Source organism: Molothrus ater, chromosome 1, assembly GCF_012460135.2.
Source record: "Molothrus ater isolate BHLD 08-10-18 breed brown headed cowbird chromosome 1, BPBGC_Mater_1.1, whole genome shotgun sequence".
Lineage (NCBI taxonomy): Eukaryota > Metazoa > Chordata > Aves > Passeriformes > Icteridae > Molothrus > Molothrus ater.
Genome location: NC_050478.2, coordinates 3,158,989 through 3,171,890, shown reverse-complemented (window position 1 = coordinate 3,171,890; position 12,902 = coordinate 3,158,989). Strand labels below are relative to the sequence as shown.

Here is a 12,902-nt window from a genome sequence, read left to right as displayed (position 1 = left end):
AAGGTCCTTTCTGACCCAATCCATTCTGGGATTCTGTGACTCAACATGGGGAGAGGTTTCTGTGCACTGTCCCACATTACCAAGGCACTCCAAGAGTTAACAGGCGATCTGAGCAGAACTGAGCCAGCTCTGAGCAGCAAAGAAAACAGCAAAGAGCAAAGGCAGAGGTGCACAAAGAACTTGAGGGTTGTGCTGAATAGAGCCTTAGTCTGCCTGCAGGTTCAGCCAGCACTTCACATCCTCAAGTGTCCTTCCCTCAGACTGAGCTGTGTGCCTGCAGAAACCACTGCTCCAGCTCTGCTGTGCAAGGACCCCCACCCAGAGCTCTGCTGGTGTCCTGTGGGAACCCAGGAAATCCCTCTGGCTGCCCTGGAGGACTCGAGCCCCTGCCCAGGGGGCTCAGAGACCCTGGCACAGAGCCCAAGACCCCTCTGCCTTTGATTGAGCCCTTGGAAAAACAATTACCAACCTTGTATGAAGGATTACAAGCCATGACAGTTTGAGTAGAATGATAATGAATTTATCACGGAGTGAAAAAATAGATTTTTTGGGGGTTTTTAGAATGGGGGTTCAGGGGGCAAGATGGGGGAATCTGGGCGTGTCCAGCCTTTCTCCTTCTTCTTCTTGGCCTCCATCTCCTGCTGTGATGGTGGCACTTTTGGGTTGGTTTGTGTGAGGGTGTTCACAGGGGTCTCAGGCTGAGGGGAAGAGACGAGGATCTGACTCCATGTTTCAGAAGGCTGATTTATTATTTTATGATATATATTACATTAAAACTGTACTAAAAGAACAGAAGAAAGGATTTCTTCAGAAGGCTGGCTAAGAATAGAATAGGGAAGAATCATAACAAAGGTTTGTGGCTCAGACTCTCTGTCTGAGCCAGCTGGACTGTGATTGGCCATTAATTAGAAACATCCAACATGGGCCAATCCCAGATGCACCTGTTGCATTCCACAGCAGCAGATAATCATTGGTTACATTTTGTTCCTGAGGCCTCTCAGCTTCTCAGGAGAAAAAATCCTAAGGAAAGGATTTTTCATAAAAGATGTCTGCAACAGTTTAGAGTAGAAGCTCACTGTCTAACATAGGTGATAGGTATTGGGAAGTAACTGTAAATATTGTACACGTATTTTTTTAAATAAAAAGACAACATCACCTCTGAGGTGGTCAGAGTGCCTCTGTCTGTCCTGCTGAGTGGACCTCAGCTGGACAGGAGAAAGAATTTTATAGATAAGAAACAATAAACAACCTTGAGACCAAGAACTGGAGAGCTCTGACTCCTTCTTTGACTTCTGGGCTGGGAAAAGAGACTTTCTAACACATCTCGGGGTCACTGTGACCAGCTAAAGATCACAAGAGTGTTCCTGCTGCACAGGGGATTTGGGAATTCCTGGGACGTGCTCCTGCCACCCTACAGCCTGCAGCATTGCCAGAGTGCTGTGTTACCAGGAGAACCTCTATTGTGTTCTTTTAATTCTTTCTTAATTATTTTCCCTTGATTTCCATGGGTTTTTTCCTTGCTTTTTTTTCTTCCAATTTGTGTGAAAGGTGGCTGAGGGGGGGTGAACATGCAGTAGCAGCCTGTGAAGAAGAATAGATTTTTGTTTTCTTGTTATTGAATTGGCAGTGAGTTTGGGGCGCAAGAAGTAAAGAAAGGAGAACAAAATCAGCAGGCTGTACAGGACATGAGGTCCAGGCAAGACTGATAAGCTTCCAGGAGTTAAAAACTTCATGAACTTTTGGTCTCAGGTCAGAAACAGCAAGAAAAAAAGTATGAAAAGTAAATAAGGGCAGTGTGTGAGGTTTTAGCTGTGAATTCTGGCAGTCCCTAAAGCAGCAGATGATGGAGGCACCAAAATGCTGCTCTTGGGGTCCATGCAGGGATGATGAGCCCTTCTCCAAGCTGACCTTTAAAAATGGTGCATTAGCAAATGGGGAGTGGGGCTGCTATCCTGCTCCTCTGCCAGATGTGATGCTCTTCTCCCTGCTGTGTTTCCATCTGCTCAGAAGGGCCACCCCAGGGTTATTGGGGTTTTGTTTTGTTTTTTGCTTTGGTCAGGGTTGGGGTTAAATGTGTAGGGATGGTATTTTGGATTCAGATGTTTATTAGTTCTTGGTTATATTGTAGTATTATAAGTTGTGAGTTTTACAGTATTTCACTAATAAGTTACAAAACAGCTTTGTATTTATCTCTATAAGGTCTTTTAAGGAAAAACTATCTAATTAAGAAATTAAATTATCTTTATTTTTAACTTAATAACTACTTGTGTTCCTCAGTGTGGATTTTTCTATCTAATTATAAAATACTACTTAAACTCATGAAGAAGAAATTGAAGATGAAGGATTAGCTACTGCTTTAAAACTTCTATCTTGCCTTATATATATTACTATATTCTAAAACTTTAAACTCTAAGTTTTCCCCTATGTGATGTCACACACTTCTATTTAAACTACACACTCATAATCTTTGTGTTATTAATCAATTTTGGAAGCTTTTTCTATAGCTTCAGGTCACATGCATTGTTCTCCTGAGGATCTGTGCCTTTCAACACAGAAAGTCTGAAATTCTCAGTATCCAGGGTTCCAACACCAGGTCTCTGTAGGTTTTGCCTGAAAATGGCAAAATAAAGAAACCCCTCCAGAGGTCAGTTCAGCCCACATTTCTCTCCAAAGAAATTTCTTTTCATTTACTCTCAAGAGAACCCCAATGACTTTGGGCTGGATGACATGAACCCCAAAACACTTGGCTCCTGAAAGACTTCATACCAGTATTTCTCTTTTTTTTTCTCCCAAAATTGTAAATGTTTCCCATTGTCAACCAAGGGACAAATGTTGAAGTTACTGAATAGAAATCAAGGAAAATAAATCTCAGTTAATCTCAATTTAGCACCTACCTCAAATAATTGTTATTATCACACTCCTGTTAAATTAAGCAGAAGCTTTTAGAAGTCAAAGAGACAATGATGAATTTGCCTGATTTCATTCTGTAAAACAGTCAGCCATCCTGGCATGCATTGCCTCCACTTATCTACATCCCTTTCTTTTCTACTAAGAATATTTTATAATCTGGACCCTGAGTGAAATTTCAACTCCATTTATGATCTTGGGTCAAATTCTCTGCTGGGATATCTCTGGAATAGGAACCAACTGTCATTAGCAAGTGCAGTGAAGAGTGAGAAGCCATTATGTGCAGTTTCCAGAGCAGAGATGACCCCACATCCTGCATTAAAGCTGCATGCAGAACCATCCCTCTCTGCACAAGAAGGATTAATCACTATAAAATATGGAGTGGAGAGCAGGGATTTGCTTGTTGAATCGCACCAGGAACTTTCTGTGCATAACTTGCTCCTGGGAATGACTCTAAGAGGCAGAAGGGCTACTTTGCTTTGCTAAATGAAGTGTGGGACAACCTCTTCCTCCTGCAGTCCCCTACCATGAGCTCCTTCCTTCTGCTGGCCAAGTCTTTCCTGGAACAGTTCTGCTCTGGTGCCATCAAAAAGAGAGATAACAGAGAAAGATTAAACATGAGGGAGGTGGACTGCTTTAATTAGAAAAGTCAGAGCTGCCTTTGGGATCCCAGACTCCAGGAAGGCTGGAAAGATTTTATCTTGTAGGTGCTGACCATGTGCACCTGTAGCCCAGAAATCCAGTTGTATCCTGGGCTGATCCCACAGCCTGGGCAGCAGGGAAAGGGGGGATTCTACCCCTCTGCCCCCCTCAGGTGAGGCCCCACCTGCAGAGCTTTATCTGGGCAAGACCAGACAGATAGATTGTCCTGAAAGCCTCGAATGATCTATTCAGAGTGACCCAAAGCTCTCAGTGATGTGGCCGGAAGGACACCGTGGTTCAACCACCTTTGAGATCTGTGGTCAAAGATAGGAGCAGTGTTATCTCTCAAAAATCTCTTGTTTGTTTTAACACCTCTCCAAGCTGGCTTGTGCAAATGCTAAAGGATTGCAACTCATCCCAGCCTCGCTGCTTCTGTAAAGCACCCAATACTTGTCAAAGCCAGGGAAAATAGCGCATAAAAATGTCAACTCTCAATGTTATGGAAGAGTATTTCTCCAAACAAGGTCGGGTTTAGATTTTCTGCCTAACCTGCTCTTTGTGGTTTTGGTTGTTTGGGTTGTTTATAGAAGATGGTGACAAGGAGGGCAGAGAAGGGTCAATCAAAAGCTGGAAAAAATAAAATTTTCCATAAACTGAGTTAGATTCTCATAAAAACTTTGAATTTTTTTTTTAATTGATAAATGTCTAAATAATTTTACCTCTTGATTTTTTCTTTTTTTTAAAGATGGAAATAAAAAACTATTGATTTAGAATGTTGTTAGAGAGCTTGGGAGAGCTTATTTGCCCATTTTATTTAGACTGGGATTCCCTGTTGGATCCAAGCTCAAAGATTCCCTCTGTGTGCTGTCAAAGAGAAAAACCATGAACCAATTTCCAACTTATCACACATTTCTGAGTTAACAGTGAGAACGTTTTACTTGCCTAAACAACAGTGTAAATCCCACAAAAGCAAACCGATTTCCCAGACAGTTCTGCCCTCAGACCTCCTTAATAAAATTAATCTCACCACTCCCACTGCATCAGACCCAGTGTCGTGCACTCTTTAGCTGAACATTGATCACTCCTGTTCCACGAGGTTTTAGGCTGGAGCAGGTGTCAAATCTGCCTCCTTCCAGCAGGAACCTTTCCCTTTTGTAACTTTAACCCAGGTTTGGAGTGGTCCAAGCCCTGCTGCAACCAGATGCATTCTCCACGCTCACACCGGCGGCGTTTGAGTCACATTCATTACTGGATGGGATTTTAAAGGGTGAAGGAGTCAGAGGTGTTCTAAGAGAATGGAGAAGGATGATTTCCTTGTCCCAGACATCAGTGATACTGTGTTTAGGATTTTCCTGGACCTCTTTGAAAGCTCTGTTTTCTTTCTTTCACACCAGCAAACGGCGTTCTACGGAACGGTCAAGACCGGCTACACCATCGGACACACCCTGTCCCTCATCGCCCTCACAGCTGCCATGATCATCCTGTGTCTCTTCAGGTAAGGCCACCAGCAGAAAAAAAATCAGGGAAAGGGCTCAAAGGCTGGTGATTTACAGGCTGTGTGGACAAAGGACACAAAATAAGGCTGTGTCACTGTAGGACATGAAATAAAACGACATGCACGCTGGAACCTCCAAGGTAAAAAAGAAGGGAAGTTTAATTTCTGACTCCAGCATTTATAGACTTGCAAAAGTGACAGTGGATTGGAAGAGGAAAGTGCCACCTCTCCAATGATACTGGGCAAACCAACAGTCCATCAAATTTCTCCTCCTCCAGAAAAGAATGTAAAACAGTAATTATTTACAGAAAAGTGCGTGAGAATCTTCATTACAAGAATGTAAATATCAGAAGGCTTAGAAGAACAGGGTGACAGCTGTGCAGGCTTTAAGTATTACAGGAAGGTGCCCAAGATTTCTGTCAATCTGTCTTGGATAGGGGAGGAAGATTCCTCCATCTTTCAGTGTCACTGTGTTTTGGTGTGTGATTTGTGACGTTCCTGTGGGAGTTGTAACCCTAATGCAGTTATTCAGGTGGATTCATCTCACCAAAGGCAGATTGTTCTATGATGGATCTCTTTTAGAGGGTTACAGTCCATGGAGTCCTATATATGGATACCAAGGAATTTCTACCTTAAGTAGGTATTCAAACTGGTATCCAAAATTGCATCCAAAAATATCCAGGATCACAAAATCCCAGAATGGTTTGGGGTGGAAGCAACCTCAATGATCATCTCATTCCATCCCCTGGGCAGGGACACCTTCCACTATCCCAGGTTGCTCCAAGCTCCATCCAACCTGACCTTGGACACTTCCAGGGATGGAACATCCACAGTTTCTCTGGGCAGCCTGTTTCCTCCCAAAGTCTTTTCCAAAAACCCTTCCTGCTGTCACTCTATGGCAAGACAGAGACACCCAGGGCCATTTTAACTTGCTGCTGTCCCTGAGATGTGCACAAGTGTGGCAGATAGGATGCAGGGCCTGCAGGAGACCCAGGGCCTCATGGATGGATGGATGGGCACATAGTCTGGAGCTCACCAAGTGACATTGGAATCCCAGACTGCAACAAATGGATTAATTCTTGCTCTCTATTTTTTGCAGTAGATTCAGGTATCTAAATTTGGTTGCCTCCAATGAAGATGTCTGCATATATGTCATCTCCTATTATAAATTAATTTATGTAAAGAGAGGTCAGCTAAAAGCTGGGCTGGAAGAACCCTTTGGATGAGGCTCCATCTCCTCATTTAAGATAGAGCACATTTTCTAGGGTATTTTACACCAAGGCTGGTGTCACCCTTCTGGAACTTATCACTTCTCTTCCCAAGTGCTCTCTCCACTCCCCTTACAATGGAGGAGTCAATCAGACACATGCCAACAACCTCCACAAGGCACAAAGTGCCAGCCAGGCTGGTGAAACCATTGAGGATCCTGTTTTTCCTTGGTGGGAAACAGCTTAGCTTGACTTGCCTTGGCCTGCAGGCACAGAGGACTCAGCTCAGCCCCATTATTTTGCCATCATCAGAGATTAGCAGCACAACCTCTGCCACGGCCCACTGGCTCATTAAGAGGTGCTAATTTCATTGTGCTGCTGAGTGAGGTCTGGTGTGGTTCTGGTGTCTGTACAAAGTACCCATTTCCAGACAATCAGGCCTTTCACTTTAGCTGGTGTAAATTCTCTTTTGAAAAAAAAAAAAATCCCACTTGATCAGAATTTGTCTTCAAAATATTAGCAGGCAAGGGATAGAAAAACTCTGGTGTGGTTCTCAGTATCGTTAACAACCAGTAATTTTTAAGTGAAAATATAGTTCATATTATTCCAGAAAGTCTGTAATATGTGTTAATTCTGGGAACAGATGCTAAGAATTTATTTGCCTGCTTGAAAAGACATTTCACTTTGAAAAGAATTATTGCAGCAGAAACATTCTGTAGAAAAAAGCCCTTTAATATGAGCACAGTCTGCTCAGTCAAAAACATTTTTTTTTCCAGTGGAGAGCAGTGGGATGGACCTGTTTTCTGTCATCCTCTATTTTTTCCTGTTTTTCTGAGGATTGAAAAAGCAGCAGTACGGTTGCAGATACATGGATTGCCACATTCTGTGGAATTAAAGAGGCTTAAGTGGATTTGTGGTGATGTTCATCAGACCAGAGCCTGTCTCAGGGTTTCTAATGTTTAATTGGGACTCTGTCATAGTAGAAGAAATGTGTAAATATAAAAAGAATGCTTTTGAGAAGATTTGCTATTCAGAAATGTTTAATTTCTTCCCCACAGAAAACTACACTGTACTCGAAATTACATTCACATGCACCTCTTCATGTCCTTCATCATGAGAGCCATCGCAGTCTTCATCAAGGATGTCATCCTGTTTGAAAGTGGGGAGTCTGAGCACTGCTTTGTGAGTTCAGTAAGTAGCCTTGCACTCAAAATTTCCACCCCATTTTGTTGCCCCTCTTAAGCAATGCACCAATAATCACCTTGCAAATGCATGTGAGGTGGAACTTTGGGAAGATTTCAAATCCTCTTCTCATTTGAAAGGAAAAAGAAATCCATGATTGCTGCCATTTGACTTGTATGGAGAAGGAATCAACTGATTATCTGAGTCCAAAATGTATATATTTATATTTTATATCTAGTCCTTTCTGAAGTTGGACTTGATGGTCCTAGAGGTGTTTTTGAACCTTAAGGATTTCATCAGATCAAACCCACAATGAGGTTATACAGGATTTTGGGGCTCCTGTCAGTCCTGTGTCCATCTCCCAGCCACATGCTAATTTCTTGGATATCCTGCTCAAAGGAGGTTTGTGTTTAGGGATTCAATAAAACCTTTTCCTTCCATGAGGTTGGGAGTCAGATCCAAATTCACATAACTAATGTTAGTTATCTATGGGATAAGTACTTCCACATGAGCTGTGTGTGTTATGTGCACCCACAGACAGTGGGCTCTAATTAATCAGTTCCCTGGAGGCTGGAATGCTGTTCAGTCCTTTGGGAGAAGGCCCCTGCATGTGGGTGATTCTCTGGGCTCCAGTGACCAGATCTCTGCAGGATTTCAGGCAGGAAATCTCTGTGCAGACACCATCATCATCATCCATTTTTCATCTGAATCAGTATCCCACGCTCGCTGTCTGCAACTGTGAGATTTCCCTACTGGGATGATAAATAAGGGGAATAAAGGAGTTGGGTTATTTTTTTGCCTTTCAAAGTCAGTGTTATCAGCTGGAGCAAACATTAAGGAGGGAGAAGGGCTGTTTATCTAAAGGCCACGCTGACGTAAGAGGACACCAGTCATGAATAAATTTAGGCAGGAAATGGAAATCACCAAAATGAAGAGATGTGATCAGAAGTTATCCAGGGGAAATAAAAAAAAAACCAACCAAAAAAACCCAGGAACCCTCCATAGTAAATTCAGAGCATTGGATGAGCTGCTTGCTGATACCTCTGGACCTGTTTTTTATGTCATACACCACCAAAAAAAATACTCTCTTTTCTTCTCCATCCACCCAATTTCTTCCTTGCTTTCTGGCTTTCCTGTATCCTCACCCTGAGTCCTGTCCCTGCTGTTATAATGACCTTTCTGCTTGAGCATGTCTGAGTTGAAGCTCAGAGCAGCCTCCTCTCAGCTTTTCCCGAGAACTGTGTGCAGCATGATTCCTTTCCCTGTGTGCTCCCTCCTCCCCGTGATCCTCTCTGGATTCTTGGAATGGGATTTTCTTCTGAAGGTCCATGAATGGGTAGAAAGACATGGAAACTGGAATCAATTGCCACAGATTAATTGTCAATGCCAATTGGCAGAGCAGCCAAGCCAGGAGAGGCCACAGAATGAGAACCCACCTCTCATCCCTGTGGGAGTTTCCACTGGATTCTGCTGGATCCAGTGTTTGCTTCTCCTCCATGCAGAAACATTTCTGGGTGTAAATACAGAATTTTCCTGCAGAATCCAGAATACCTGAACTTTCAGGTAGCCCCCATGGCTACAACATTTTTATGTTTCTCCCCATCAGAAGATTTTTGAGTTAATTGCCAGCTCAGGGTGAATGGCTGGATGATGCATAATGATTATAAAATTATGTGGAACAAATCTGTCACCACCAGATTAGGCTGAGCATATCCCTTGCAGTCTAGAACCAGGATTTTGGACAATTTTTTTAGGTCGCAGTCTAAAAACACTGACACAAAATGCCTCTCCTAACATTAATCAGTTAGGAAAAATTTTTATAAAATCCATTCCTGTGGGGTTGGTTGGGTTAGCTTGAGCTAAGTTTGTGCTTTGAACTTGCAGGATAAAGCTGGACTTGGGAGTCCTGGTGCTAATTCACATAGTCAGGATTTTATACACAATTCACTGAAGGCTGTGTGTGTAATGGATGTGGCCTTGAGCTCCTTCAGTCTGGGGAGAGGTTTGAACAAACCATTTGCTGAATGCTCTCACTGCTACTCTGGTTTAGAACAAGGCAAACCCAAAGCAACAAAGGTGTTTCATTAGAAGAGAAACACCACACTCGGTTCCTTTAGGGAATGAAAGGGCAAAGACAGAACAGATTTAGGGCTATAAAATCCAAATGAATAGAATCTTCTCCCAGCATTTCTGATGTAGGCACCAAAGTCCTCAATTTGATATTACCTGCTGCAGTAAGAAGACTTTAAATTATGTTTTGTGCTCCAGCCACACAAAAATACATTAACCAACAAATGTGTCAATGCTTCAATCAAGTAGGAACTCCAACAGAGGAAGACATATATGTAATTAAAAAACATTTTAGTAGGCTTTTCTGCATTTTTCTTCATTTTACCTAGTTTAGGACACTTCAGGTATGGTTTTAACTCTCCACCACTTTAAACTCAAAGAGAATTGGATTGCTACTGAGTTCAACATGTACAAACACCCCCAAAAATTAATTTGTTGAGCATTTCCATGGGCCACAGTGCCTGAGAATGTGGCTGTAAGCATTTCAGGGCCAGTGCAGCCAAATTATAAAATATATGTGATGAGCATCACTGAGTGATGGTGCGAGCCAACGCTGGGTGATGTTTGCAGAGTGATGTGTAGCCCTTGGTCCTGCTTTATGGATAAACTCTCTCCTGGGGGAAAGAAAAGTCTTGCTGCTTGGGTGAAAAAATCAACCTGTTTTCACTGGGCAGAAATCCTGAGCTGACAAGCAGGGCTTGTCTTTATGACTAAATGGAGCAGGCTTAAATGACCTTTAAACCCAGAACCTGCACAAGGCCCCTTGTCCCATACCAAGGAAACTCAGCACTGGTGGCTTTGTAAATGTCCCTCACTCCTTCTCCTCCTCCCAGGTGTCCCAGTCTGTTAGATTTGTGCCTAGGCACAGCGAATGAAGGAATGAATACAGCCTCAAAGCCTGAAGAAGGAGCATCTTTGTGAGACACAAACCTACAGAATAAAAGCAGAGAATTAGCCTCATTTCCTCGTATTCCAAGAGTCAGCTCAAATAATAATACAAAAGATCCTTCAAGAGACATTCCAAATTCTACCATTTAAGCAGAAATTAGAAAAAAAAAAGCATGAAAGGAAGGAGATTTTGACATGACATCAACACAAATAATAGCCATACCAACAAAATATGGCAAACAAAATACAAATCCCAAATATGTACCACTGACACATGACATAATTAAAGGCTTGAGAGAAACAATTAAAGAGAGCAGCTTAAGCTCTCCCTACTATTAAAAAACACTTTTTATGATTATTCTATTAATAATATTATACATTAATATAGAATTATAAAATTCTATATTAATAATTATAATTATATAATATAATTATATAATTATATAATTATATAATATTTAATATATAAATTATATTATATTATTGTATATATAATTTTATATCTATATAATTATAATATATATAGTATATAATTATAGTATATAATTATATTATAGTATATATATATTATAGTATATATATAGTATATAAATATAGTATATCTATAGTATATAAATATAGTATATAATTATATATTATTTTATATATATTTAATTATATATATTATATATATAATTATATACATATTATATATATAATTATATATATTATAAGTTATATAGAAATATATAATTATATAATATTTTATATTATTATGATCTAGTACCTTATGACTGCAAATATATTACCACCACAATCTTAACAGATTCACAATATATACTATAAGGAGTCAAATAAAGAACTCTCACCAAATTAACAGAGACTTGTGCTAAAGCTCATGGGGAATCCTTAGACTGACCTCTTCCAAAACTGGATTTTTGTGGGATTTTCCAGTAAGAAGCAAAACTCTGCAGGGAATTTTCTAGAGGGGTGTGATGGCCATGCACAGAAACAACGTTCTGCTCAAGGTACTGTGAGGAGACCATACCCACTTTGTCCCTCTCTCTCATAAAGTACTTATGTAGCTTTTTAATTGTAATTTTGTGTAACTGAATCTTCCTATTGGCTTAAATGGATTAAAGCAGGCATCTGCTCGAGTGTGTTTGTCAGCTGGGGCTTTAAGCACTTGGATGCGGAGATGATGAGGCTCAGAGGGCTCTGTGGAACCACCCACCCTGAGTTCTTCAATAATTCTTCAATTCAGCTTCCTCAATATTGCTTTTGTCTCACTCAGGTTATGTTCTGTCTCACTAATCGGTCATTTCTGATGGAAAACTCACCACACGTGGCTTTTTTACGTCTGCAGATTGTTCATTGTGTGTGAAAAATTTTTACAGTCTGGATTTGCCTTCATGTTTTTTCTGGTTTGGTTTTTTGGGTTTTTGTTTTGTTTGTTTTGGTTTGGTTTTTGGTTATTTTTGGGTTTAGTTTTTTTTCCCTGCCAGACTCAAGAGACCTCCTTAGAAGTTTTAGTCTTTATCCCTGATTTCCTTAGGTTTAGTGCCCTTCCCTCTTGGCATTCCCACCATTTCTCTTCCCTTTTCCTTCTCTCCCTGGGATGCACCCTGCAGAAAACAACAGTCAAAACAACAAATGTGGCAGAAGGATTGAACTGAACACTTCAATCGTTGTTTTATTTAATTTTTTGTGGGTTTAGGGATAGGTTTTGATATAGTTTCATTACTGTCATATCTGGATGGCATAATAATGATGAACCACTTACATTTCCAGCCCTGCTGAAGACAAAGCCAACAGTTTGCTGGAAACAAAGATCAGATTCTACAGATTAAATTCAGGCTGGCATTTTTTTCTGAGCTCTGCAAGTTTCCCCTTGCTGGAGATTCAGCCAAGGGAGATCACATAATTTATCTTTTCCCTTTTGTATTAGTCCAGTAAAACAAAAAAAAAATCCAGCACAAAAATTATTCCTTGCAAAGGAGAGTGGGAGTTCAGCAGTTGAGAATTTGCATGCATATCTCATCTTTTCAGAGTGAAAAATTGGTGGTTTTTTACTTTAATTCCCTCAGGACAAACTGATAACAGCTACAGGCCCCTAAATGAATTTTATTTATGGAAGTTGAAGACAGATACGTTTTCATTTCCAGCAGTGAGGCTACTCAGATCCATGTGGGAGCACCATGATATGCAGGCTGATGGAGAAATGCAATGGTAGAAGGTTTTTTATGCACCTGTGTTAAAGCAAAACAAATGTTAGAGAGTCAGCTGTTTCCTTGGGTGCTATCTGATGATCACTGCTACAGTCTAAGGTTTACAGCAAAACAGAGGGGAATGGAAAAAAAAATAATAAAACAAAACAAAAAAAAAAAGCCCTAGAGACCTAGAGAAAGGTCCTGTAAATCATGCAAAACAACAGAAAGAAAGCAGAGGGAAGGAATGGAGACAGAAGATTAAAAAAAAAAAAAACAGGAATGGAGGCAGAAGGGAATAACCCAGGAATTGAGGCAGAAGGA

At 40.8% G+C, this 12,902-nt stretch overlaps 1 protein-coding gene across 1 annotated transcript in view; it reads left to right on the top strand.

Moving 5' to 3' along the window:
• The window catches only part of VIPR1 (vasoactive intestinal peptide receptor 1), a 117,054-nt gene that overhangs the window by 70,981 nt on the left and 33,171 nt on the right, over positions 1–12,902 (top strand). The window contains exons 5-6 of the mRNA XM_036378930.2: positions 4,944–5,044; positions 7,311–7,443. Coding sequence (XP_036234823.2) covers positions 4,944–5,044; positions 7,311–7,443 — 234 coding nt within the window. The remainder of the gene's footprint in view (positions 1–4,943; positions 5,045–7,310; positions 7,444–12,902) is intronic.